Consider the following 26,473-nt stretch of genomic DNA (forward strand, 5'->3'; position numbering starts at 1 on the left):
GAGAAAAAGTTTAAAGGTAAGATATTTATTAATAATAGGTAATAGCGTTTTAAAAATATAAATTACTGCATAAAGACATGTCTTCTTTGCAGTTTGACCTCTAGTTATTTATGGGTCCCATTAATTACTGGTTAGAATTAAATGGACAAAAATACTGCATATTTAACATAAAACCACCAGTTCTCATGAATTGGCAGAATCTGCTGCATAAAGTTTGCAGCAGTGATAAATATAATAAAATAAAAGTATTTACTAAAGATAGAGTGCAAATATCGACTTGGACACACATTTTAAGTTAGTCCTTTGTGATCATTTATAATGGTACGGCAGCGGAAGATGTGACGGGTTTAGGTCACACACTATCTTATTGAGGCTAGAGATCTTCTCCTCCAGCAGGTAGTTCTTCTTCTCCGCGATTTTCTGACGTTGCTCAGTTATCTCCAGAGCCTTCAGCAGCTGGGCATTCTCCACATACAGATCTTTGATTAGTACGTCTGCTTTTCCGTTCTTGTGCAGCTAGAAAAGTCAAAGTAGATAATTGATTGTAATGGGTTACACTGAATGGCAAGGTTTTGAATAATTTCAAATTGTTCATTAAAACAAGGAGTTTAGTTATGGAGTTTCACAAGGTTTTGTACCATATGTCTGTGAAGGTTCTCAGTCATCCAGGTCATCGTAGTCAAAAGAGCTTGCAAAGAAAAGCGTCTGGACTTCTTTAAGTTACTTGAAGATGTTTCACCTCTCATCCGAGAAGCTTCTTCAGTTCTAAGGTCAATTGGTGGGGAGTCCCAGATTTAAACCTAGTGGGAGTAACCCCCCACAGAGGGACAAAAGGACCCCCTGATGATCCTCTAATCGCCTGAGCCAAGGTGTGAAACTGGGTGTGGGTCCCAATCAGCCAGAGTTTCGGGTGAGCTCATTGTGAAACCTTGATAAGGTGGGGCCAGGTTTCACAATGATTAGAAGATCATCGGGTGGTCCTTTTGTCCCTCTGTGGGGGGTCACTCCCACTAGGTTTAAATCTGGGACTCCCCACCAATTGACCTTAGAACTGAAGAAGCTTCTTGGATGAGAGGTGAAACATCTTCAAGTAACTTAAAGAAGTCCAGACGCTTTTCTTTGCAAGCTCCTTTGACTACCAGGACCCATACTATTTCCCTTAGGATACATTTCAATTGCTATGAAGACTAAATGGAGTTGGAATTATCTAAGAAGACAGAAAACACAATATGGGTGTAGTTTAAATTAATGACATAGAATTTAGAATTAGAAAGGTTAAGTTTCTTTCTCTCTCTTTTTAAAAATTTAATCTCTGTGGAATTGCAAAGCATCTCAGAGTGATGTGGAAAAACGAATTCATACATTCTTGGCTGGACTCCTGCAATCACTCATTATCAAGCTGCAGTAAATGTTCCTCTTCACATATAAAGTAACAATGAGACCCCATCAGGCCTCCTCTTCTGTGGAAAGAGCTCCAAATTGATGGAGGCAGATTCCCTTCTCTACATTTAAAATTGGATTTAAACCTTTAAGTTTTGATAAAGCTTATAGTTTGGGCTGTATCAGATGACATTGAACCATCCCATGTTGATACAGGCTTAGACTGCTGGAGAACCTCCCATTATGCACTGACCATGTTTCAGTAATGAATATTATTAACTTTTGTCCGTCTTCTCCCACAGGTTGTGTTGCATTGTCATTATTACCATGTGCCCCCCCTCTTTTTCATTTCACACTAGAAGTAATCGTGGCAGACGTTTGCCCCTGTAGTTTGACTCTACTGGAGGTTTTTTCTGTTAAAAGTGAATCATATTTCTCCATTGTCATGATTGCTAGCATTTCTGATATTGCAGGATATTACCTTACAATATTAAGCACAGTGCAAGAGAGCTACAGTTGTGGGCCGGTGCTATATACACAAAGTAAAAATAAAACCAAACTAAATTAATAAGACTCCTGAAAGGTTGTGTTTAACAATCCAAATTAGCCAATGTATAATAGATTTTCTTCAAAACAGCAGTCCAGCTTTGAACAGCAGCTTAAAAACAAATTAGTGGAAGCCAATGAACTGAAACTGAACTGACCTGGTCTTTGAGTTGAGCAACCTTCTCTTTGAGCAGCAGCTTGACATTATGCAGAGACAACTCAATTTCCTTCATTCGTTCCTCCATGCGCTTCATCTTCGACTCCCTTTCATCCTGGGGAGAAGACAGTCAAGGACATCGTCAAACTGCTGCTGATGCAAGACTACCATGTAAAATGAGATTTTTAGCTTCTGAAAAAAATGGAAATGTGAGCGTGAGATGAGTCAGACACCATACAGACAGCATTTCTTGTGAGCTAGTTGCTTTATTCTTTATTATTGGATTTCTGTTACATTTCTTAAGAGAGGATGATTCACTAGAAAAATAAATACAAGTATAAAATTATGACTTATATTCCAGATATAGCTAGAAAAAATATTAATTAATGCATAAATAAAACAAACTCTAATAAACATGAAAAAAATAAATAAAATAAAACAAATGTGCATGTGTAGGAAGAAGAACAAAAATGCACTAAATGATTAAAAAACAAAACAAAAACGCAGACATAATGACACACTGTACTAAAGACACACTACCAACCTCACAAAGATTTAATAAATACCAGCCAAACACTGAAATTAATTACCAAACATGTTTGATCAGTCCTTGCTTAAAAACCAAAAAACCAAAACCAAAACATCAACAACAACAACAACAACACCAAAACAAAAAGATGTGATTCACTTTGGGTGCTCAGCAGCAACAAAAGACGCCCAGAACACAAGTGTACAGTAGAGGACTAAAAACTTGGTACCTTCACTGAAAAATCTCCATGAACCCTGACTGCACATCAGGTAGCATCACCTGGCAATAACACGTGTGAATGGTTTGATTGTTAGAAAAAGACTCAAAAGGCTGTCAGGCACTAACCTTGGCCCTTGATGACAAGATTTTTCCTCCGAGGATACATACATACCCTGTCATAAACCCTTTCAAGTTTTAAAAAGACAAGTGCATAACAGTCATTCCCAGAAAGTAAACCCTGCATTGAAAAGACTGATCAGGATGTATAATGAATCCACCAAAGGTCTGGTCCTACATCTTTCCAGTCTATATAAGCTCAATAGATTTTTATTCATTTATTCTTTTTAGAAAACAGTCTATCAACTGTCAATGCAAGTATTAGTGTGATCAAAATCCCATTGGGAAAACAAGCCAGGAGCCTTTTCTGTGTTTTCCTGCCACCTAGCAGCAATGAAATACAACTACAACTTCATGCCATTTATCTCAGGCACCACGAATGTGGGGCTTCATGTGCCACATTCAGATTTTTACTCCGGAAACAGAGGGAGAGCAGAATGTAAGCAGTCTCTAAAGCGAAGAGCAGGAAATGACGCTGGCGTTACAATCCACCGATCCGCCGGCAGCTGTCTGCGTGTGCCGCCCGCTGCTCCGGCATCGCCCCCTGGAGAGAAAAGGCAGGTACACTTCACCAGGGCTCTACCCTCTAATCCTAAAGATGGGCTTTTTATGCCTGAGATGTGTGTAGACTATCGAATAAATTAAGATAGACGAACTAGGAATCCTAATATGAATGCAGATTTATTAATCTGCAGGATGTCAGCATTCCTCCTGTTCATACTGGCCAAGAAAACATCTCTTTAGTTTTGCGTTTTCAAATTTATAGTTCACCGTTTAAGCACTGCGAATTTGGAAAGTGGTATAAGCCAGCATGAACAGCAGGACTAATCATACATACAGGGATCTCAAACTTCAATCAGTAACTGATCCGCACTGATGACGTGCTGAACAAAGATGTGGGCAAACTAGGACTAAGTCAGCAATTACTAAAAAAAAGAAAAACTTAATCTGCAAGTAAACTAGAAATGGAGTTTTCTGCAGATATTGTGCATAATGTTTTTGTTTCAAACAAAGTCCACGTGTTAATGGCAACCTGATGATGACAGATGAAGGTGGAAGATGCCACTTACACATATGATAACTATAAAAGGACAACTTGTATTTGTTGGGAAATGAAGACTTACGCAGAGTGTGGGAGAAAACATGAAAAAAGGAAAAAATAATAAAAAAATAAATAAATCAGCCACCTCACCCAGATGATCACACCATGGCAACTACTTCAGCCTATTTCAACCAGCATTCAAGGTTGAAAATAAAAGACAATGAATTCAGAAACAAACAAAACAAAAAACAAAACACATAGGTGCCACAAGCTAAAACACCAGACCCCTAAAGGTAAACTCTACAGATATGAGAAAAGGAGATGAAGACAGATGGGTGCCAAAATGAATCTACGACAGGTATTAAAAAAAAAATAATAAAAAAATAAAATCTCAAAAACACAGCAAACACAGCTTTAATAAATAAAAGAAAAAGAAAGGAGCGGAAAACTCAGACGAGGAATGGAGGACACTCAGCTCAGGTACACTTTTTTTTTTTTTTGCTATGATGTTGAAAATGTTAATGATGTCTAGTTTTTCCATTGACATTTACAGCCACAAGTACAATATGAAAATGCGGTACATTATTTAATATCTGAGCAAGTAACAGCAGTTAGGGAAATAAGGAGGAGGTAAACACAGGTGCTTCTAATCACATTAATGGAGGCCCTGTGAATACACAGAACAGAACCTACATTAATTAGAAAAACCTGCGTTTAACTACGATTTCATGGCAAACTGAAGCTGCTGTGACAAAGGTCTATGTATCAACTCCCATTACAACAAAAGAAAGGGAAAAAAGTGCAATGTGATCGAACAAACTAAGTGTGAGAAAAGAACGTCAATCTATAAATGTACCAATGCAGTACTTATTTAATATATCCAAGCTTACTTAAGCAGTAAACTATATTTGGTCGGGTTTGCCATTGTGGAAGTTCTGAATTGCACTGTACCTGCATGTTGTCTGGATCTTCACCACGGTGCTGTCCTCTGGGCATCCTGTGAGGTGATGGAGGCAGGAGTCCCATGAATTGTGCCTGCAAAGTCTGGAAATAGGAAAAAAATATTGTTTAAATTATTTTGCTTTCTTGTTAAACTGTTAAATCCAAAGAAAGCTTTAAAAAAAAAAAAAAAGCTGGAGTACCTCGAGCAGCTGTGTTGTTAGTCGAGCCAGCTGAGCCTTGAGCGCCTCGTTTTCTTGCTGAAGGCTCTCCAGCTCAGTGCGTCTTTGTCCACCTTCACAGCCCTGAATGAAAAGCACATGTAGTGAGAATTTGAGGATTTTATATAATCGGAAAATTCTTTGGTTATAGTCAGCAGCATGCATGCACACCATGGTAAGCTCCCTTTGTGCTTCAAGCTCCTTTTTAAGAGAGAAGTTTTCCTGTTCCAAGGCCTTCATCAGAGAGGACGGACTCTGATGTTTGTGCTGCTTCAGGGAGAGTATGGTAGCATCAAGCTGACGGACCTGCAAACACAGAAAAGAAAACTCACATAACAGAGGAAAAAAAAAAAGGAAAAAAAAAAAGGAAGAAGCAGCTTTTAAAAGCCTGCCATTTTTCTGTGGTGCTCAGCTCACTTTTTCTCTGGACTGGGTGAGGTCTCCTTTGATGCTGCACACTTCTGCTTGAAGTCTCTCGTTTTCTTGCCTCAGTAGCTGCTGCTCCTGCTCCATCAGCCGAGACATCTCATCTCTGTACAGCTTCTTGCTGTGATTCTGCAGACCGCTTGAGCGCAGGGCCATCTCCAAAATACGGTTCTGAGATTAACAAGGGCAAAAGGTCAGTCTGTTCTGCCCTCAGCTTGTCTTTTACCTCACTATAGAGAAACAAAAACCTCACTTTATCTACAGCATTCTGCAGCTGTTTGTGTAGCAATGCAACTTCATGTTTTAGAGAATCCCTCTCTTGTTGCGAGACACGAAGGTCCGACTTCAGACGAGTACTTTGATGGTTGACAGTCTGAAGAGTTTCTTCCATAGTCTTGACCTTGAGTGGAAAGAAGCATATTAGTGCTAATTAATGCACCAAGTTAGAGTCCTTTGTGTGCTTTGCTAGAAATCTCTATAAATTCTATTAAAATGCTGTGAAATAAGCCCACTATACCCCAACTATTGAAAAATTACCAAACGATTTGTCATCTATCTGGTGACCGAGCGAGATCCTTTAGGCTACAGCAGCCTTACCTTCTCTTGAGCTTTGGCTAGCTGGTTGCGCAGCCCTACAGTCTCCTTATCCACACTCTTCCGCTCCTCTACGAGGTGGCTGAGCTGACTCTCCATTGTGCCCGCCGCGATTGCCTGACAACCAAAAGACACCTACAGGTGTAAGGAAGCAATCTTTTGCATAACTTTAATGGTAAGGGCAGATAACACCCAAAGATCTCAGCAGATCACAGCTGGCTTAAGGCTAGAAATGACTTAGTTTGTATTTTTTCCTGCATCTTAATCATTGCAGGTATTCAGAGATGGGGATGAGCTTGGGTCATTTAATTCTAAGAAGGGGTGGTGTTAGGAAGTTCTTAATATTGTGTCTGTGTTATATTATGGTGGCGTTGGATGTGAAGTGTTTTGGTGCCCATAATCTAATGCTCACCTTCTCTCTGAGGTTAGAGAGCTTCTGTGACAGCTGGATATTCCTCTCCTCCAGCTGTGCAGTGTCCTCCAGAGCTTTGGTCAACTCTGCCTCCAGAGCAGACACACAAGCTGCCAGCTAACACAAAACAGCCACCAATTAACTACCCGCTACCACCGCCACCACACCGTGGCGACTATCAGCTGGTCATTAAACGCCGTTTACCTTGTTTTTCTCTTCAGCAGAAGCAGCTTCCCTCCTCTCATTTTCCTTTATCAATTCTGCCAGCTGCTGTCGTAGACTCTCCGTACCGGCAGTATTTTGGGCATTTTTCTCTGACAGCATCCCATTCGCATCCTCCAGCTGCTGACTCTGCAAACGCAGCTCTGCAATCTGTGGAGATTCATGTTTTTAAGTAAATATCTTGGTCCAAATAAATCGAATCCAGTGTGTAAGGACAAATTGGTTTCTTTTGTATATTTAAAACTTTTTTATATTTATTTTTGCACGACATTACCTGTTTTTGGAAATTCTGTGATGCTTTTTGAGCTGCTAGCTTCTCTTTCTTCAGGTGCTCCCATGTTTGTCTGTAATTAAGTGTGAGAAGAAAATATGATTATGCATAAAACAAACTAACAAAAAAAACAACAAAAAAAACCCCAACCCTACTGTGGTGGTTAGCCGCAAACTATATTTGGTGCTTCTTACGTCAACTCTTGCTGGACTTCCTTTAAGTCCTCTTCTTTCAATGCAGAGATCTTTTGCCTGAGGATGACGTTTTCTTCAGCAAGACGACTGGCTTCAGATCTGGAGACAAAAAGTCAGAAAAATAAATTCAGTGAAACTGCAGGAATCCATCACACACGATGCATGTTGAGTACATATGAGAATCACCAAACGGACTGCAGCACACCGATTATAAACAACTCTACAGTTTACACACACTAAACAACTTCTTGCTTCTCCGCTGATGACCTACGGGGACAAAAACTGTCAGGCTCTGCTACAGAGGGTTTAGAAGCTCAGTCGCAGCTAGAACTTCACAGCACTAAAGGATGGTGGTAACACCGGCCACAGAAGACAAAGGGATCCTAGTTTTCTCCATGTTACCTATGAGCCTGCGTCACTTCGTTTAATGTCTGTGACTTGTCTTGTAGCTCTGTGATGGTTCGGTGAAGTTGCGTGTTCTGCTTCTCCAACGCCTTACAGCAGTCTTCAAGATCAGTCACTGCATCAACATTCGCCTCCAGTTCCCTATCTAAATCCAGAAAAGCCTCCACTGAGGGGCTCTCCAGTCGTTCAGCATCTAGGCCAAAGGCTGAAAGAATCCCATCCTGCCTTTCTAATTCGCTGAACAGCTCAGACAGTTTAGTGTTTTCTTCTCTCATCCTGTTGATCTCATCCACAAGTGAAATTTGCTGCTCTTTGAAACTGTGGAAAATATTGATCCTGCTCTCAAGGCTCCACACCCTTCTCTCAAGTTCACCATTTTGCTCCTTCAGTTTGGCATTTTCACACATGCAATCTTCATACCTAATCTGAAGATCTGTCATTTTCAAGGCCTTTATCTCCAGCTCTTTGACATGCTCCATTAACAGCAACATTCTAACTTTGAGGCTGTAGTTTTCCTCTAACACCTGGTGCCCAGCCTTGATCTTTTCATTGTTATGAGCCAGCAGGTTCTCTAGTATTTCAGTCTTCTGCTGAAGCAAAGAAATCTTCTCATGCAGGAGAATGTTCTCCTCTGTGGTCGTATTATAGAAAGCCTGTAGTTTCAGCAAAGGCTGCCGCTCACAATCAGAGTCTTGATCCACACATTCATGTCCACATTTAACGTTTCCCCCCTTTAGCTCTGCGAGTAAATGTTCACAGTCTGAATCCAGGGAGTTATTCAGTAAACAGTTAACCTCAGCATCCAGACACGGTTCACCAGGGTAACCCGTCTCCTCCAGCGCTGAGGACACAACCACAGTCTCATGATGCTGCTCATCTTCCTGGGAATAGCTTTCAAACCCCACTGCTGCTACATCTTGAGGATTGTTCTCTTTACATAATTCAAGAGTTGCTTTGTTCTCACCATCTTCAAAGGCCTCAAGTGATGAGACGGGCCCACATTTCATCTCTGGGAAAACTGCTTCATTTGGGTTTTCTGTGGATTCGGACTCGGGGTGATCAGAAGGTGCCAACTCACAGCCTGCGTGATAAAGTTCAGCTTGCTCGGGGAAATCAGTAACATAAATATCATCACCACATCCCTGAAACCCATCAGCATTTGCAGGACACAATTCATGAGTCTCTTTCATATCTTCTTGCACGATATTTTGTCGGAGTTCTTGGTTTTCACTAGCACCCATTAACTCTCCGTCTCCCCGAATGTCACTGGTAGCAGAGCCATCTTCATTGTTTGCGTCAAAAACATCCACGTTTTCAGTGGCTTCCTCTCCTGCATACAGAGTCCCCGTTAGAGTCTCTTCATCGCTATCTTGTTCATCCAGAATTTCAGGTGTTTCTTCACCAAATAAAGTAACGCATTCTCTGTTGTGTAGCATCTCCTCCATTAATGTGTTCATCCCCTTCAATTCCTTCATCTCTTTGTCTTCCACTTTTTCCACAGAAGATGAAAGCTGTTGGATTTCCATCCCCAGCTCTTTAACTCTTACTTTAAAATCTTCTGCCTTAATCTCAACTGCATCTTTTAACTTTTGCTCAAGAATCGACACACTTTCCTGTAGCTCACGCCTGTTAAGCTCAAAGTCCACTGCGGCCCGCTTAAGAAGCATCTCCAGCTCTTCGATCTTCATCTTTAAATCATCGCGCTCATTTAGAAGTTCAATCCTCTCTGCTGTCTGCCTTTCTGAAATACAAAGCATCTCATTGTACTTTGACTCAAGTTCTGAATTACTACTCAGAAGTTCTTCCCTCTCCTGTTTAAAATCATCGACTGTTTCATTCAACAGGAGCTCTGTCTGAACAAGAAGATCATGTTTGGTTTTCAGGCTTTCCTGAAGCCTGTTATGGAGATCATTCAGCTGCTTGCTGAGCTCTATTTCTTTGGTCTGGGCCTTGCTAATCAAGTCATCGAGCTCATGTTGCAGCTGCTTTTTCTCATTCATTAGTGCTTCCATTTGCTCTTCGTGAACACTTTCTAGCTCCCTTCTTTCTTTTGTCCACTCCTGATTTAATCTCTGTCTTTCCCCCTCCGCTGCCTCCTCCATCATTTTTCTTTGTTCCTCTGCTCTCTCGAGAGCCTTCTGCATCTCTGCTTCCCATTCGAGCTTCTGCTTGGCGTGGCTTTCAGAAAGAGCCTCCAGCTCTCTTTGGTAGTGCTGTTCAAGTTTCAAAACATCAGCCTGAAAACGCTGTGCAACAAATTCCTGATCACACGAGAAACGATCTTCCACTTCTTTGATTCTCAGGTTGAAACTGATCTCGATGTCCTTCCTGCACATGGTTATTCAAGGGCGGTTACAGAAGCAGTTTGGAAAGTATTACATTATAATTGCTGACAATCCTCAACACAGGAGGCTTTAAAAAAAATAGCTTAGACACCTTATCTCTTAGCAGAATCATGTTCGATTGTTTGGTGTTACATTAGAGGATTAACACTACTTTCATGTGATGTTAGCTTGAGATTAAGGCTGAAGAATAAATTTTGATAAATTTAATTAGGTAAAATATTGTTTCTTACCTCTCCTGGGCGATGTCATCTCGTAGTTTGTCTAACATGGCGCTGAGTGTGTCCCTTTCCTCTATATGCTTGACACTCAGCTCCTTCACGGCTTCTCGATGGCTCTCCTCTAGACGCGCCTTCTCCTCTGCCATCAAACTTTCCAGTCTTTTCTCCACCTTCTCCCTCTCCGTCTCAAACTTCTCCCTCTCCTCATTTATCCTATCCTGGATCATCCCTTCATAATCCTCCTCCAGTTGGAGTCTCTCCCTCTCCCACTTCTCCTTCAGCTTTTTCTCCCTCTGCTCAAACTTCTCCTGTAGCTGCGACCTCTCGAGTATTTTTTCGAGCAGCGCCGCCTCGTGATGCTCCTGAAGCTGAGCTCGTTCCCTCTCCCACTGCTCCCTCAGACTGTTCTCCTTCTCTTCTTGCTCCTTGACGAGTCTCAGCATCTCTTCCTCCAGCAGCATCTGTAAAGACTCGCCGTTCTGCTGATCCAGCTGAGCCCTCTCTTTCTGCCACTCCTCTGTCAGCGTCTCCACCAATTCCTCACGCTCTTCCTCAAATTTCAATTTTACCTCCTCTAGTTTATCACTTAGTTTCTCCTCATGGCTTTCTAGTAACAATTTCTTCTTGCTTTCCCAATCATCTAATAATCTCTTCTCCAAATCAGCCTTTTCCTCCTGTAATTCCTTTCTCTCCTCTGCTAGTCTGGTTTCAAACAGCTCTGCATGCTCATCCTTTAGTTTCTTGAGCTCTGTGGCATGTTGAGTCCTCAGCTTCTCAATCTCAAGACTTTCATCGGTCTCTGTCTGTTGAACTCTTAGGGTCTTCAGCTGCTCTTCCAGGTCTGCAGTGCGAGTCTGGGCCTCCAGGAGCTGGTTTCTTAGTTTTACCAACTCCTCTTCTTGGAGGTTCTTAAGCTCTTCCCTTTCCTCTGTCTGTTTCTCCTCCAGTAAACTCCTCTCCAACTCTACCTCCTCCAGCTGGCTCTGCAGCTCCTGTGCATGGCTCTGAATGTTGACCATCTCATCTCTTAAAGCCTGAACCTCCTGCTGGTGGAGGTTCGCCAAGGAAGCTTTCTGGTCTTCATGGTTCAGCCTTTGTTTTTCCACCATGTTGTTAAATTCATTCATCTGTATGGATAAAAGATTTATATAAACCTTGTAGTTAATTTCTGAATAATAGTCACATATTCCCTTTCCCCATATTTTAGATTTAATAATCATTTTTATTTATTTATTAAAGCACTTGGGAGTGGAGATGCAGAGGACCCTGCAGAGGTCTCACCTCCTCGTTTCTTTCCAATTCTAAAACTTCTCATTTTCTTCAGCAGATTTACACATTAAAAACTGGTGGTGCTAGCAGACTAACCTTGATTTCCAGCTGGTTTCGCAATTCCTCGATTTCACGCAGGTGCTGCTCCTTCAGCTGCTCCAGCATCATCTCTGCTTCTAGGCTCATACTGAAAGGCTGAACCTCCTCTGAACCGAGACCTGTGAGAAGTCAAGTTAGAAGTGAGGGGTTGGTTGATATTTGACAAAGGTTAAAAAAACAAAGCAGGACAACACAAATAATAAAACACCAATAAATAACCTCTAAATAACCAGTGCAAACAGAGTGAGTCAGTCAGTTATCACTGCATTAATTTATCAGTGCATTTAAGTGTTCAGGACCCAGTTAGTCTTTAGAAGTAGATAGTCTCTGAAGCTATAGCTGTGTACTTTGGGTGATCTGTATCGCCTGCCTGAGGGCAACAGTCCAAACAAACTGTGAGCGTGGTGAAAGCAGTCCCTGATGTTTTGTGCTCTTTTAAAGTAGCGTGCAATGTCCTCCAAGGATGGCAGCTGGCAACCAGTGTTTTTTTTTATTCTTTGCTGTTTGTACCACTCCTTGCAGCACCCTTTTGACTGCTACAGAGCAGCCAGCATCCCACACCTATGTGTGTTTAGTTGCTGCTCAATGTTGTTTTTCCTAAGTAGTCTCTGATGTGCCTTTTCCCCTGTTCCAGTACTGTTGTCTGACCAGGAAAGGTTCAATGATAGGGGGAAACCCAATTCAAATGACCTTACACACGCTACACACTTCCTACTAATGCAGAATGAGACTGAGTCAAGCCTTTTCCTGTAGTCCATTATTAGCTCTTTGGTTTAAGTAATGTTCAAAACCAGGTTGTTTACTGACAGTTGCTGTAACTCACCTCTGCATGCTGACTCATCGTCACCTGATATCAGGCCAACAGCAATTGTGTCACCAGTGAATTTAATAATACTGTTGCACGATAGGTCATGTATGCAGTTGGTCCTCTTTAATGATTTTGAGCACTATTTTACTGCAATGTTACACTATAGGTTTACCTGGGTCAGACTCCATTCCAGGGCTTTTACTCTCCAGCTCCTCAGAGAGAGGTTTCTGACAAGACTGATGAGTTCTGCCGAGGCTGTGGAACTCCCGCAGCTCTGACTGCAGCTCATCGATACGATCCTGTAATTCCTACGGAATAAGAGTACTTAACGTTAAACATCTGTGTCACGTCAGCACATTTTACACGCTCCTGTGTGGAAAAAAACAGTCTCTCGTAGTTACCCTGCACTGAGCTTCATAGCCGCTGCGTAGCTGTTTAATGCGCTCCTCTTGGAGGAGGAAGTCTGCACTGTTAGGGTCCAGATCACCAAACTAAAATAAGAAAAGATCATATACTAATTATCATGCTAGCACAGACAGATATTTAAAAACCAAAACAAATAACAATAACAAAAACAACAACAAAACAACAAACAAACATGAAACTCAAATTGCAAGCGAAAAAGGTGAAAGTCAATATTATGAAAATCCATTATATAGCATCTTAAAATGTGTCTGCACCTTATCTTTCATAATGTTGTCCAAACTTGTCTGGAGTTTAGTAATTTGGTTTTGAGCATCAACTAGTTTTTCATTGCAGTCCAGTAACTCCATCTCCAGATGTCTGTTCTCCTGAAAATGAACAACATCATGATTCTTATATTTTCAAATTATTTTTTGGGGATAAAGAACACAGTGTACATTAGAAACACTGACATATTCCATGCTTAACAAAATAAAAAAAAAACAAATACACTTGCACACCATGAATTATTCGGTTACCTTCACCGAGATGGAGAGGTGGTCTCGGATGAAAGATTCATCCTCCCTGATCTTCTCGATCTCTGCTTCCAGCTCGTCACGCTGCAGGAAAGCCTGTTGCTGAATCTGCTCCATCTCCCTCATCAGCTCAGATTTTACTGCCGCTAGCTTCTCTTTGTGGTCCTGCTCAAGCTTCCTGCAGATGATCATCCACAGCAGAAAAACTCAACACTTAATATACATTACTTAACAAATTTATTGAATCACCTGTCATAAAAAAAGCAATAAAGTACAAATATTTTAGAAATCTGTCAAAAAAACAAAACAAACCTAAAACAAACCTAAAAAAATAAAAAAATAAATATTGTAAGTCACTGAACTCTAACTGAATTCACATTTTTAAACTCAAATTTGAGCCGGCACACCAAACTTTGAGAGATCAGATATTAATCAAGCAGAACCATTAAAGAGGATTTTTCTGTTTAGGAAAGTAAGTAAATTTGGCATCTTAAACACAAAAATATTAAAGTGCGTTACCATTTTTGTAAAACACAATTTTAAAAGTCATGGATAAAAACAATAACAATACTTTACTTGTAAAAATGTCATTTCAATTAAAGAGCTTGTTTGGGAAATTAACCATTATAAATACAAAAAAATATTTTTTAATTATCTATACTGTTACGGTAATTTAGGGCAGCTGTGGCACATTGTGTTTTGGTCTAGTACACTGCAAGTAGATTTAATATTTGCTCTCAACTTTTCTTCACAAACACTTAGAGTAAACAAAATTTCTTAGTTAAAGTAAAGCAAGCTAAACAGGCTCAACTGCAGTTTATCAATGAATGAAATTCATTCAGATAACAGATGTAATAAATTAAAACCTGAGGAATGAGGTTTTAATTTAATAAAAGTTAAACATGACAAATGTGTTTCCAAACCTTCCGTTTAGTCAGTCACTGGACTTTATAAAATTTAATAAAAAGCATCTCAAAAGACGTGTGGTGCGACTGGAATGATAAATTACCTGAGATTGAGGTTATTCATGTGCTCAATTGCAGAGTGATGCTCATCCACCTCATTGGCAAGCTGCGTTTTCTGCTTCTCTGCTTTTTCCAGATCAGATCGGATTTTCTCTTTCTCTCTGAGCTCTCTGTCTACACGCTCTCTGAGATCAGAAAAACCAACAGGAACAATAATTGTGCACGAGTTACACGGCACGATAAACAAAAACAACAATCCTGCTGTTTTTAAAAAAAGATTTGATTTCAATTTCAACACTATCAGCTTTAAGTAGTTCACAATCCAGTTAATCATGGATCAACAGATTGTATTAAGATCTGTATGAGCTGTATTATGATGATGACTCATACTCACAGGAGATATCTGATCTCAGCTTTGAAGCTCGCCAGTGCCGCTTGGTGAATTCCATTCTTAGTAACGAGTAGCTCATTTTCAAGTGCCATGGTGAGATCACCAAGACTCAGTTTTCCATCTAGCTCAAAGTTCAAAGCCTGCAAAAAAGTTTTCCAATTAAAATCCCATTTTAAATACATTCCAATTATATTTTGAAGATGAATTCAAAGTCAACAATTTTGTGAAACACTGTTTGTTTCACCATAAATAAACTAAGAAGAGTAAGAAGTGTAACTTCAGTAATGTACCTGCAGGATATCAGTGCTGTTTTCTATTCCGTCTTCTATCCAGGCATCCAGGATGTACTCCACAGGAGTGTAACCGGTGCCATCATCAAGAGAGGAGAACAGACGCATGCCAATGGTGCTGGTTAAAGAAGAGGGCGTAGCTATCCTCCGTCCCCCCTCATCAAAAGGCTGTAGGTAGAAGAAAAACTGTTTTTTTTTTTATACATCATAGCAGAGAAAATACAAAATACTACAGAGATTGGACTCTTCTCACTGTTGAGGTCTGGGAAGCGCTTCCGCTCCCTTAAGGCCAAAACAGAGAGAATGAAGAGGAGCTTCTTCCCCCAGGCTATTCGGGGCCTGAACCAGGTGTAGGACTGGACTCTCCCAAACACGTCACTATAAGACTGGACTCTCTCACACGTCACCACACGCACCACCACACATTTCCTATAATCCTATAATTCCTATAATTTATAATCCTTATCTTTATAATCTCTTCTGCTATTTGCACATTCTTTACTGTAAATTCCTAAGTTAATTTGTAAATTTTTGTAGTAAATTGTAAATATTGTAGAACTTTTCTTCTGTCAGTTAATGGTCGGGCATTGTACAGCTACAAGCATTTCACCCCCATGTCATACTGTGTATGGTTGTGTGTGTGTGACAAATAAAATTTGAATTTGAATTTGAGATTGAGCCTTTTCTGAATTTCAAAAAGCATCAAACACAACCCTGAAATTAGCCCCAAGTCTCCTAACCTGGTGAAGCTCAAACCACAAATAGCATACCTGAGTGGAGTGATGCCGTTTAAGCTGCCTGTAGGGTGTTGAGGCTGATGGCGTGGGGGGTTTGTTGTGGTTTGCAACCCTGGATACAAACTCCTGAACAGTCATCATTCCATCGGCAGACAGGCTTAGGAGCGCATCTCCATTCACCTGATATATATATTTAAAAAGAAAAAAAATGAAAACGCAAGATTTTTTTATTAATACCTTTATACTGCATTTTACTTGAGTAAAACCAAATAAAATGCAACCATCTTTATGTTATCAGAGAATGGTCGGAAAAAAGAAGACGTATCCAGTGTAGAAATACGCTGGGTAGAAAAGAACTTGTTGATGGCAGAGCTCAGAGGAGAATGGCCAGACCGCTTTAAACTCATAAGAAGGCAACATTACCTCAGTCATTACAACCAGGGTATGCAGAAGAGCATCTCTGAATAAAACACGTCAAACCTTGAAGCACATGACCACACCTGGTGCCCCTACTGTTAGCTAAGGTCAGGAAACTGAAGCTACTTTCAGATGGGCTCACAAAAATTAGACAGTAGAAGACTGGAAAAACATGGTTGGATGGTAGAATCAAAATTTGGCACAAGCAGCTGTAAAGCATGGATCCGTCCTGCCTCGTATGAACCTTTCAGGCTGGTGGTTGTGTAATGGGGGAGATTATCTTTGCACACACCAAGCCTCTTAGTACCAACTAATCATTATTTAAACACCACAGAGTATTGTTGCTGACCATGTCCATAACCAGAGTTTACCATCTTCTGATGGCTGCTTCCAGCGGGATAACGAGCAATGTTACAAAGCTCAAATCCTCTCACACTGGTTTATTGAAAATGAGTTCACTGTACTCAAGTGGTCTCCAAACTCATTCAGTCTCAATCATATAGAGCATCTTTGTGCAGCTGACAAATTTTAAGCAACTGTGTGATGCCATCATGCCAACCTGAACCAAAATCTCTGAAGAATGCAGCACTTTGTTGAATCTTTGCCACGACATATATAAAGACCAAAGCGAATTCAAATCGGTGTAAGCAGTTAGTTTATATGTAGAAGTGCAGTAATTAGTTAATGAAAAGACAGAAAATTTGCTAACAACTTTAGATGATAAAGTAATAATCTCTAATAAATCATGAAATTTGTGTCTGTTGATCCTCTTCCTTTAAGATTTACTGCTGGGAACATGATTAAGTATTGTGCCAGAGGTTGCTTAGATGAGGGACTATCTAAATTCTGGGGATCTTTTCCGTGTTGCAAGGCCATCAAATCAGCAGACAATATCATGCCTTTTACTAGGAAAAAAACCCAAAACATTATCAAAGGCTCTTAAGTTATTTAGAAGTTTTGAAGGACCTTTTCATATCAGTAAAAATAAAAAAAGTAAAAGTCTGTGGAAGATTTAAAAAAAAAAAAAAAAAAAAAAAAAAAAAAAAAAAAAAAAAAGGTTTTTGTTTTGTTAACCATTATAAGTGCCCTCAGAAGAGGGGAAAAAAACAACAACAAAGAATAAAGAAAAAAGACCAAGGCAGATATGGTTATTTTAAATCATGGGTAATTTCAAATCTTTGCATTTTTCCCTTTAACATACCTCCAGACCCAAATGCTCACAGAGAGCAAGCAGTTCACTGTGACCAGCACATCCGTCCCATTGTATTTCCATCTCCTCGCAGGCTTCACGCAGCCTCTCCTCTAAATGAGCTGATAGGGGAACAATGGATCCCCGAGGCGTGTTCGGCTCATCCGGGTTCCAGAGATGCATCTGACCTGCACACAAGACAAAAGTTAGATCATGCATCAAAAAAAACAAAAAACAAAAACAACAAAACCAAACAAAGCTATGTCCTGTATGAAGTAAAATGTCTAAAATTAATTTGAATATAACGTACCTTCTGCCTCATATTCCTCTGTGCTTGATTCGTGAGCATTCCAGCGCTGAAACAAAAACATATAAAAGATAAAATGAGCTATAATCAGTTCCGTTTGGAATCAGTTAACCATTAAAATATCTACTGAGAACAATTGTCCCAACCCCCCTCTGATTTTCTCATGAGACAATCAGCTGAGAGTGTGTGTGTGTGTGTGTGTGTGTGTTTAAGCGTGGTTTTAAATCAGACAAGTTTGAGTCTGAATGCAGGGGGGGGCTGCAAAAAACACACATACACAGGACCTTTTGTAATAGCACGGGCCCTGACGGGGGAGGTCTGAAGGACTGATTTCGGCAATAGAAGAATAGAATAGCATAGAAATCAAGCAAATAAATCAAATAACCTCAACCATCTGCAATTTCGTGAAGGTATTTACTCAAAATTATTAAAATTATTGGGGGTTATTCCTGACAACTAGCCTCACAAAAAAGGTTTTAAATGATTTTCAATTCGAAAAAAAAAAAAAAATTTCCTTGTGAAGAAATATTGAAGACCTTAATCGCTGATCTCCAACTCCGAACCCAGAATTCCCACCTATTGTTTGGGAAACCAGCAGTGAGGGAATGAAGAGCAGATGGGATTCTGCAAGTGGCGTTTTGATACATGAAGTGTGGGCATCCAGGAGGGAAGGGGTAGCGGAGCTCATTGTTTCCCTGACACAGGCCTACAATCTCCTCCCCAAGCAGCGGGCCTGCAGTCTCTGAGGCAGAGCCCCCTGACCCAGCCCCATCTGCTGGTCCCCAGGCTGGATACTTTCAGCATTGTTGCAGCAAGATTATTCAATGCCAAGATGCGCTTCAGTTTCAGCATCTCCAATAGTGTTTGCTTTTGCGCTGCTTGGCATCTCTGGGTGGAGTCAGAGACAATACACAGAATACTAACATCTCCATCCAAGCTTAAACTTACCACCATTGCACTGGTGAACACTTGGAGGAGTTTCTTTTACTGCAGCCCAGCTTTGCAAAGTTCTGCACAAGTAACTGAATACTAAAGGCATTATTTTCATAAAGATTTGTCAGAAGGTTCAATAAACACTCAGTCATGTGAATTTTCTGGCAATTATTTCATAGTTCAGGCTTTACAGGGTTAAACAACCTGCTAATTGACTATGTATCGTCGTTCGGAGCGGATTTAAAGTAAGCTACTAATAACTGAAAATCTCTGCTGTATGCTATTTGTGAGAAAGGACTGCGTGTGGAAACATGTCAGAAGTGAGTCTGATTAACCAAGAAACAGATCTAGAAGATCAGAGTAACCACACACCCACACCGTTCAATTGTTCACGGACATAAATGACCTGATAATAAAAACTGTGACAAGTCTCATGTCCCTTTCCTTTTCAGCATGTGCCAAAAACACAGGATGTACATTTTTAAAACCTCCTATTCTTAAACCTCTGCATAGCCGCCAGCACATAAATCGTCTGATGAAGTCTGACGTTACACAAACGCTGTGGTTAGGTGTTAATTACTCAAGGCTTATCAAACACTAATTATCCTCACAATGTTATTTACAGACAGTACTAATTTGTTATGCAACTAATAGGACCTTGTGAATCTTGCGTTGGAACGCTTATATTACACTACAGGATCTGCCCTGCATGCCGCTAAGCTGATTAGCTAAGAATAACGCCTGAATGCCGGCCCGTGGCTGCAGGGAATCACGCAAGGACAGGAAGCGATAAGGATGGCACTCGAGATGAAAAAACCGATCGGTCTCAGCCTTTTACCTCACGTTTCCTGGGAACAGCTGAGTCATAGTTGTCCTCCAAATCCTCCTCGTCGGCTGGTTTTACGTGTGTGGTTTCAGTCAAGTCTGAAATAGGCTCTATTAACTCTGGTGTGGAACGGCGGCCATAACGTTTACCGCTCTTCACAAACTTTGGTTTGATCTCAGGAGACTCTGAGGAAAAATAACAAGAAAGTGTCAAATAATATGCATAGAGTATTTATTCGCAGTTTAGCACAACAAAAACAGGAAAAAAAATGTGATGACTAGCATTTAGCAAAGCCTCCGGTATGTACTTCTCCAAATAACTTCTCTAAATCTTGTAACTTTAGGATCTTTTCAAAGCCACATCTGTTTCAGTAAAACAGCCATGAACTAAATGTCAACCTTTAGAGAAATTAACAGGAACCACATAGGTTCAATATACATCATGCTTCACTGACAGGCATAAATATTGACAATGTAGTATTTGCTTTGATGAGGTCCAATCTTTGTGTTGACATATAACAAGGATCTTACACAATGTAATGATGACAGATCTGTAAAGAAACTGAACTTACATCCAACCTCATCTGTCATCATCTACACAATAAGTAGCATGGTAATAACATAACAAGTCATTTCAAAGACTTGCTTTGGGTCCCGTGGCTGTGCATAGGGGCTTTTCCACTTGTGCACAACCATTAAGACTTTACCTGGTTTTGGCAGGACTTCCTGTTCTTCCTGAGGTGGCTCGATGGATGAAGACAAAACCAGAATAAGAGCATCCTTGAACTGTTCAAAGTCAACCTGCAAATGAATTAAAGAAATACGTCTTACAGAAAGTTCATGAAATTCCTTACAATGGGTGCTATTCTCTGTGGGTGAGGTGGAGTCTGGGTGTCTGTGTGGAGGAGGGTTTGAGCAGGGGCAGCAAGGTCACATTTTAAGAATCAACAGCTGCCAACCCTGAATATGGTGATTTTCTTTGTGCTGCGGAGGCTGACGGCTCCCGGGTTTAGATGGTGTTGGAGGGGAGGGGGATACTTGGGGCTTTTTGACTTTATTGTTGGATGCCGTGAGCAATCATTTAGGCGGCCCCTCTGCTAACATTTACCCCGTCCACTAACACCCACACCTGCCAGACAATAGCCACCCGTCTGTCTACACGCTTACATACAAACATACATCCATGCCAGCATGTGGAGTTAAGCTGTTTGGATACGTCTCATCTTTATTTATGGGTTGAACTATCAGAACCACTGTCCTTAATTTTTTTTTTTAATACATTTCCAAACGGCCCCTCTCTCAAATAAAAGTGTGTGTGATCAGCACATAGTTTGACTTGACACCTGGGTTGGAGCTGACCAGGGGTTGGTATCTTAAGCAAACAATGAAATGGCAAATAAATATGAAAAATCCTGGCGTGCACAAGAAAAAGGGGCACAACTAATACCTGTTCTACCTCATGGCTGTAGCTCAGGAGGTGGAACCAAATATCACAATGTGTGTAAATGGTAGATAGAAAGCACTTACGTTTTACTAATCTCGTAAATCCATATTTTAGTCACAACAGAACATACTGAAATATTATTACTATTTAATGACAAATACTGGCTTTTAAATTTCAAAATCAGCTACATGTCTCTGAAAAAAAAAGTTGCCAAAGGCTGACAAAGGAAGCGTTATGAAAAATAAATAGCTGGAGAAACTAATTAGGTTATTTGGTAACAGGTCACATAACATAACATATAAAAACAAGCCCATCTTAGAGGGAGAAGCAGAGTTTCTCAGAAGTAAAGCTGGGCAGAGGTTTACCAATACACAAAAAAAACCTGCATCTACAAAATTGTTATAATATTGTTCCCAAATCCAAAATTGGAAAAACTTTGAATATCTCATAATCTACAGCATGTAGTATCATCAAAAAACTCAAAAGACTCAGAGAATATGAAAAATAACTGTGTGCACATGGAACAGGCCAAAAATCATTACACAGCATGAAATTGGGATTGTAGCATATATTCAACACTAGTAATAGAAATGAATATTGCTGCATAAATAACAGCTTTTTAAAAAGGGGGTGCGTGTCTCATTTCCAACCAGGTAATGTATAATTTCAGACTTCACATTAGCAGTATGACGATTGTTTATGATGAAACAGCTGCTTAGCAGCAGTGGAATAAACTCACCCTGGCAGTGAGGCGGTCCTGGCTCTGGAGCAGAGTCTGGAGAAGAGCTGGAGCGGTATCATTAAGGTGCAGCGACTGACAGAGGTCGGAGAGCTCCTCTGGGCACAGAGAGCCACAGCCGCTAGTGTCAAAGCTGTTAAAAACTTCTTTCAGCCGCTCCTCGTACTGGTCCTGCTCATGCCCGTCATCCATCCCACAGGACAGCACCCTGCCCTAAAGAAAGAGTGAAAGAGATGTCATACTTTCCATTACAACTATTGGGCCTCTCGAGGATGATATGCCAGACAATAGCAGACAAGATGAAGGCAAGACATTAAAGTACCTTGACAGGGTTTACATATTCAGTCACAGTGCTAACAGATACTCACAAACAGGATGGCTTCATCAATCTCAGCAGCATCTGTTCTTACCAACAACTTCATCTGAGAGCACTGCCCTGCAACTGAGCTTTCAACGCACTGCTCCAGCCTCATTTGCAGTGGAGGCTTTAGGTAATCCAATTACAATGATTAGACAAACGGATAAACTGATAGACACGAAGATATCCAACAACAACCATGACTTTCTTTTAATTCATTAAATAAATAAAAATGAATCTTAATTTATTTCACTTTGATCACCAAATAATTTGTTTTTTAAATATCTGTAAGTATTTAGATTATATGCTATTGAAACAGCTAATCAAGAAAACAATGAATACACAGTGGTACCAAGCCAAGTGGACAGAGCAGCCAGGGACTAATTGAGAAAGTTAGACCAGAGCAGTGTGCCAGCATTTCCAGACTGGCAGATTCAGTTACACATGGACCACGTTTTTGTGTCAATTGGGTTGCATCATTTCTCTAATTGAAAAACAACAGAAGCAAATGGACAGAGAGCAGCGCCTCAAAACACAAGTCTGGAGTTCAAGTCAGCTGTAAGCCACGTTTCCCTGAAGTAATGATAGCAATGCAGACAATCAACCTTGGCGAATTAACTACAAGGCTAATATTTTAATGTGGGATTGAAGTAAGAGAAGAAGCTGACATTGGTCCAAAGCAAAAAGACAGAGTCTTACTAACTTAAGCAATGACATAACTTCCAGACACAACAGCTGAGATCAGCCACATGAAGCTTACCAAAGGTGATGCTTAAATTGGGCTGAGCAGAGTTAGAATACATGTTTCTATTTTTATTTACATAAACTCTAATAAGATTTGTCTGTTTGTTACATTTTTTAAATTTGTACTGTCCACTTTTTTCTTGAATTTCAAAAATATGATATTTTTCCACCCTCCTTAGGTGTCTTTATATATTTTATATATTTTGATCACCTAACTTCAGTTTGTCCTAACATAATATATATATTTGTGCATAAGACAAATTCAACATAAAGAACATACCAGTATGTCTAATGAGTTGAAACTCCCCACTCAGGGCTCATCTATACAATAGATATGCTGCCTGACCCTTTGCTCTTCCAGCTGCTCTCAGTGAAATCATCAAGTGCTCGGCCAGGTGTCCCCCCACACTCCAGACCCGGGGTGCCCATTCACTGCACACAATAGGCTGTCCACAAAGGCCAAGTCACTATTCTACATCTGCACATTTGTGCAGCTTATGGCACGCAGGAAAATAATGGTTCAGCAGTATGGCAGCTTACAGAAAACTAATGTTTGGTAAACTTGCAGAGCAACAGGGCGACAAAGAGAAAGCAAAAGCAAGCATTGGGCAACTGCTTAGGACCGCTGTATTTTACATGCGTGACTCCTGAACAGATTACTAAACAAAAATCTCTTTGCACATCTTGCTGGCATTGTTGAACTTATTCAGGTTTCTGCAAACAAACTTCTGAGCCAATTATCCAAGCAGCCCTTTACCTCAAGCTTGGCCACAGAGGCTCAAGGTGGCTGTGGGTTGACAGCTGCTGTAGCTTAGGAGTAAAACCAGTTCATATTAGGAGGGGGGAAAAAATAGGTTAATCCTAGAACCATCCCAGCATTCACTGGTCATAGTGTCAGTAAAAGATTTTAGCCAGTAAAGACAAAACTTAAAAACCTGATGATTGAACTAGAGATGAAGCAACTACATTTTAATCTGTTTTCTCTGAGGACTTGATATTCTCTCTCTATACAAACCTGTCCAAAGAAACTACATAAAGATAATTCCCATGTTTCCATTTTCTGTAGATCTATGTGAGAAAGTTTAGAAAAAGAACAACTTTGAAAGCCTGCAAACAACCCATCTCAGTCACATTTAAACAACTCTGGGTGAAATGTGAGGGCAATTGTTGGTGATACAAACTGCAAAACTGCATTTTATTTCCATTAGCGCGCTTACTTAACGCCATTTAAATCAAAATGGAAAAAAGTTAGCAGTCAGCTGCTGCTCGTGTATGTTTTGCTTCACTGACTTTTCCCTGTCTTCATCCAAGTAAAGATTTAAAGTCACTTGTGAGAATAAAATAACTGTAATGCAGTTTAGCTAGCTTCACTAGTCATAAGGAAAGTGATGGGCTATGCTAACCGCGCTAGTTCGTTTGGGAACGTGAGGGAACACTTTTTTAGGATGAAAGAAGCTAAGTACCCAGAGCTGGAGAAGAGAAAGAAAGAAACAAAGAAATGTCTGAGAAAAAATAAACTCACCAAAGTGTCGAAACTTTGCGGACAGCTGGCTCCTTCCTCGAGTCAAATTTGCTGATTAAACACACCTCTAAAAAACTTTAAACTACAACATTTCTCCCGCTACAGCGCAGGTAAACCTTCTGCTCCAGCAAGTTTGACGAGCAGCTAATTTGTCGATAGCAGCATTTTGTTCCCTAACATTACCGAGAAAGTAGCTGTCAGGGATTTGCTGCTGGCTGCTTTGTGTCCGCGGCTGTATCATCCTCCTCCGGCTTGTAGCGGGTTTTGAAAAGCGGTTGTAAGAGGAAGGGGCGGTGACCGACCAAGAAGCTGCAACGCAGTCCTGCCAGCCCCCAGTGGACCAAACTAAAACGTCCGAAATCACTACAGTCTTTTAAACTGATAGCTGTGTCTTGTTTTGAATAATGTGTGTTGCAATGCTATCTTTTAGGCAATATTCAAGCACAGAGGCTTTTCAAAACTGGATGCAACCATCTTTGGATCAAACAACCTCTATTAGATTAAAGTTGCACAAGACATTATACTGGCTTTGTTGAATCTGCACACTCAGCAATACAAATCTAAATGGCCTGCATTTGTATATCGCTTTTCTTTCCTTAAGGACCCCAAAGCGCTTTACACTACATTCAGTCATTCGGACACAGGCCCTCTGATTACCACCATTAGGCAAACATGGGGTTAGTATCTTGCCAGGCAGCCAGGAGGCAGCCTGGGATCGAACCACCGACCTTCTGTTTAGTGGCTGACCTGCGCTGCCACCTGAGCTACAGCCACCCCAAATATTATCTGCCCTTTACTTAAAATACCTCAGAGTGTTTGGCCTGTTTATATTTAACTTCCAAGGAGTGAGACTTTGCTCTCTGAAGGGATTTGTGTTTCTTCCTTCATTGGCTACTTTTTCACTTATTTTTGTCCAGTCCTTGTACCTGAACATTTTCAGATGAGTGTATTTTGTTTTTTATTATGCCTCTTAACACTTACCTATGAATTATTCAAACACACAAAGGGCATCTAGCTCAAGAAATGAACCAGTTGTAGGGGAGACCGGGGATAGTTGTAACATGCTTCAGTTGTAACACTTCCAATTTCTCCAATCAGGGCTAAGTTTCAAATGATGTGACTCATCCTGTGCATGCCCAATTCAGTTCTGCTATCACATGTGAAAAATCAGCACATTTTGTCAAACACAGACAATTTAACACCAAAAAAAGTCATTTGTATGCCAAAAAGTAAGTTTTTCTACTTTATTTCAATTTCTAATAGCATTATCTGCTTTGCAGTTAAACTCATCAAACTTGAATTATGTTATTTGTATGTCTATGGGGATATATTCTGTGTAAGTCTAGTTCATGGCTATAGGAGTCTGGGTCAGTTGTAACAGCAACAGTCTGGGTTAGTTGTAACAATAATGCAGATGTTACAACTTACCACACTATTACTTTAACTTATATTAAACAAGTTGGGGAAACGACATCAGCAGAGAGAGGTTCACTGGTCGCATTTGTATATGCGGTTAATGCCATTGGCAACACAATTCCTCCACTGTTTGTGTTCCCACACATACATTATGCAGACCTCTGTGTCAGAGATGGACCAGTAGGAAGTACTGGTAGTGGAAATAAATCAGGATGGATGCAAGAAACAGATTTCCTCATCTTTCTGAAGCACTTTGCAAACCACACCAAGGTAAGCCATGATAAAAAGTAATGGAATTGCGATGCTGGTGAACAACTACATTTTTTCAGCTTCATTGTTATTTTCAAAATTGGTGCAAGAGTTGTAGGTTATAATGCCCACTGAGCCAATGAGGCCAAACTCAAGGAAGACCAACCAAAATTAATGAAATATTCAGTTGCAGAAAATTCCATAATTTGTCTTTTTTGGGGGGGTTGGAATATGTTCAAAAGCTAGATTTCTGCATTCTGTCACACACACACGCACACACACGCACACACACACACACACACACACACACACACACACACACACACACACACACACACACACAGCTACATAAATGGCTCTAAGTGCATTCATGTGTTGAATAAACAAAGATTACATGTTAATATTTTGTTAGTACCCTTATTTCATTGTGTTACATTTTACCCCAGGATATGTTACAACTAACCCGGACTATGGGGTTAATTGTAACATTTCACTCTTTGTGTTTGAGACCATACCATGCAATGGGTAATTGTGCTGCAGAGAAAATAGCTGCACTATTTAATAGCCGAGACATGTAAATACTTTGCATTACATTT

General features: G+C 40.4%; 1 protein-coding gene across 1 annotated transcript; it reads right to left on the reverse strand.

Annotated features, from left to right (window-relative positions):
- Positions 1-309: 309 nt before the first annotated feature.
- nin (ninein (GSK3B interacting protein)) lies at positions 310-22,010 on the reverse strand. Its single transcript, XM_085342715.1, has 29 exons — positions 21,957-22,010; positions 21,589-21,801; positions 20,113-20,206; positions 19,419-19,591; positions 17,651-17,696; positions 17,353-17,528; positions 15,768-15,914; positions 14,998-15,165; positions 14,711-14,847; positions 14,361-14,501; positions 13,355-13,529; positions 13,094-13,204; positions 12,815-12,904; positions 12,586-12,721; positions 11,603-11,724; positions 10,250-11,364; positions 7,672-10,002; positions 7,270-7,368; positions 7,079-7,148; positions 6,787-6,954; positions 6,583-6,699; positions 6,174-6,287; positions 5,830-5,976; positions 5,568-5,747; positions 5,322-5,456; positions 5,133-5,234; positions 4,942-5,034; positions 2,085-2,198; positions 310-516 (listed from the first exon to the last, which is right to left on the reverse strand). The coding sequence occupies exons 1-29, from the start codon at positions 22,008-22,010 to the stop codon at positions 310-312; spliced, it is 6,975 nt and encodes a 2,324-aa protein (XP_085198841.1).
- Positions 22,011-26,473: the final 4,463 nt, after the last annotated feature.

Source organism: Diplotaxodon limnothrissa, linkage group LG19, assembly GCF_057381915.1.
Source record: "Diplotaxodon limnothrissa isolate DT_005_m linkage group LG19, D_limnothrissa_male_GT1.1, whole genome shotgun sequence".
NCBI classification, from domain to species: domain Eukaryota; kingdom Metazoa; phylum Chordata; class Actinopteri; order Cichliformes; family Cichlidae; genus Diplotaxodon; species Diplotaxodon limnothrissa.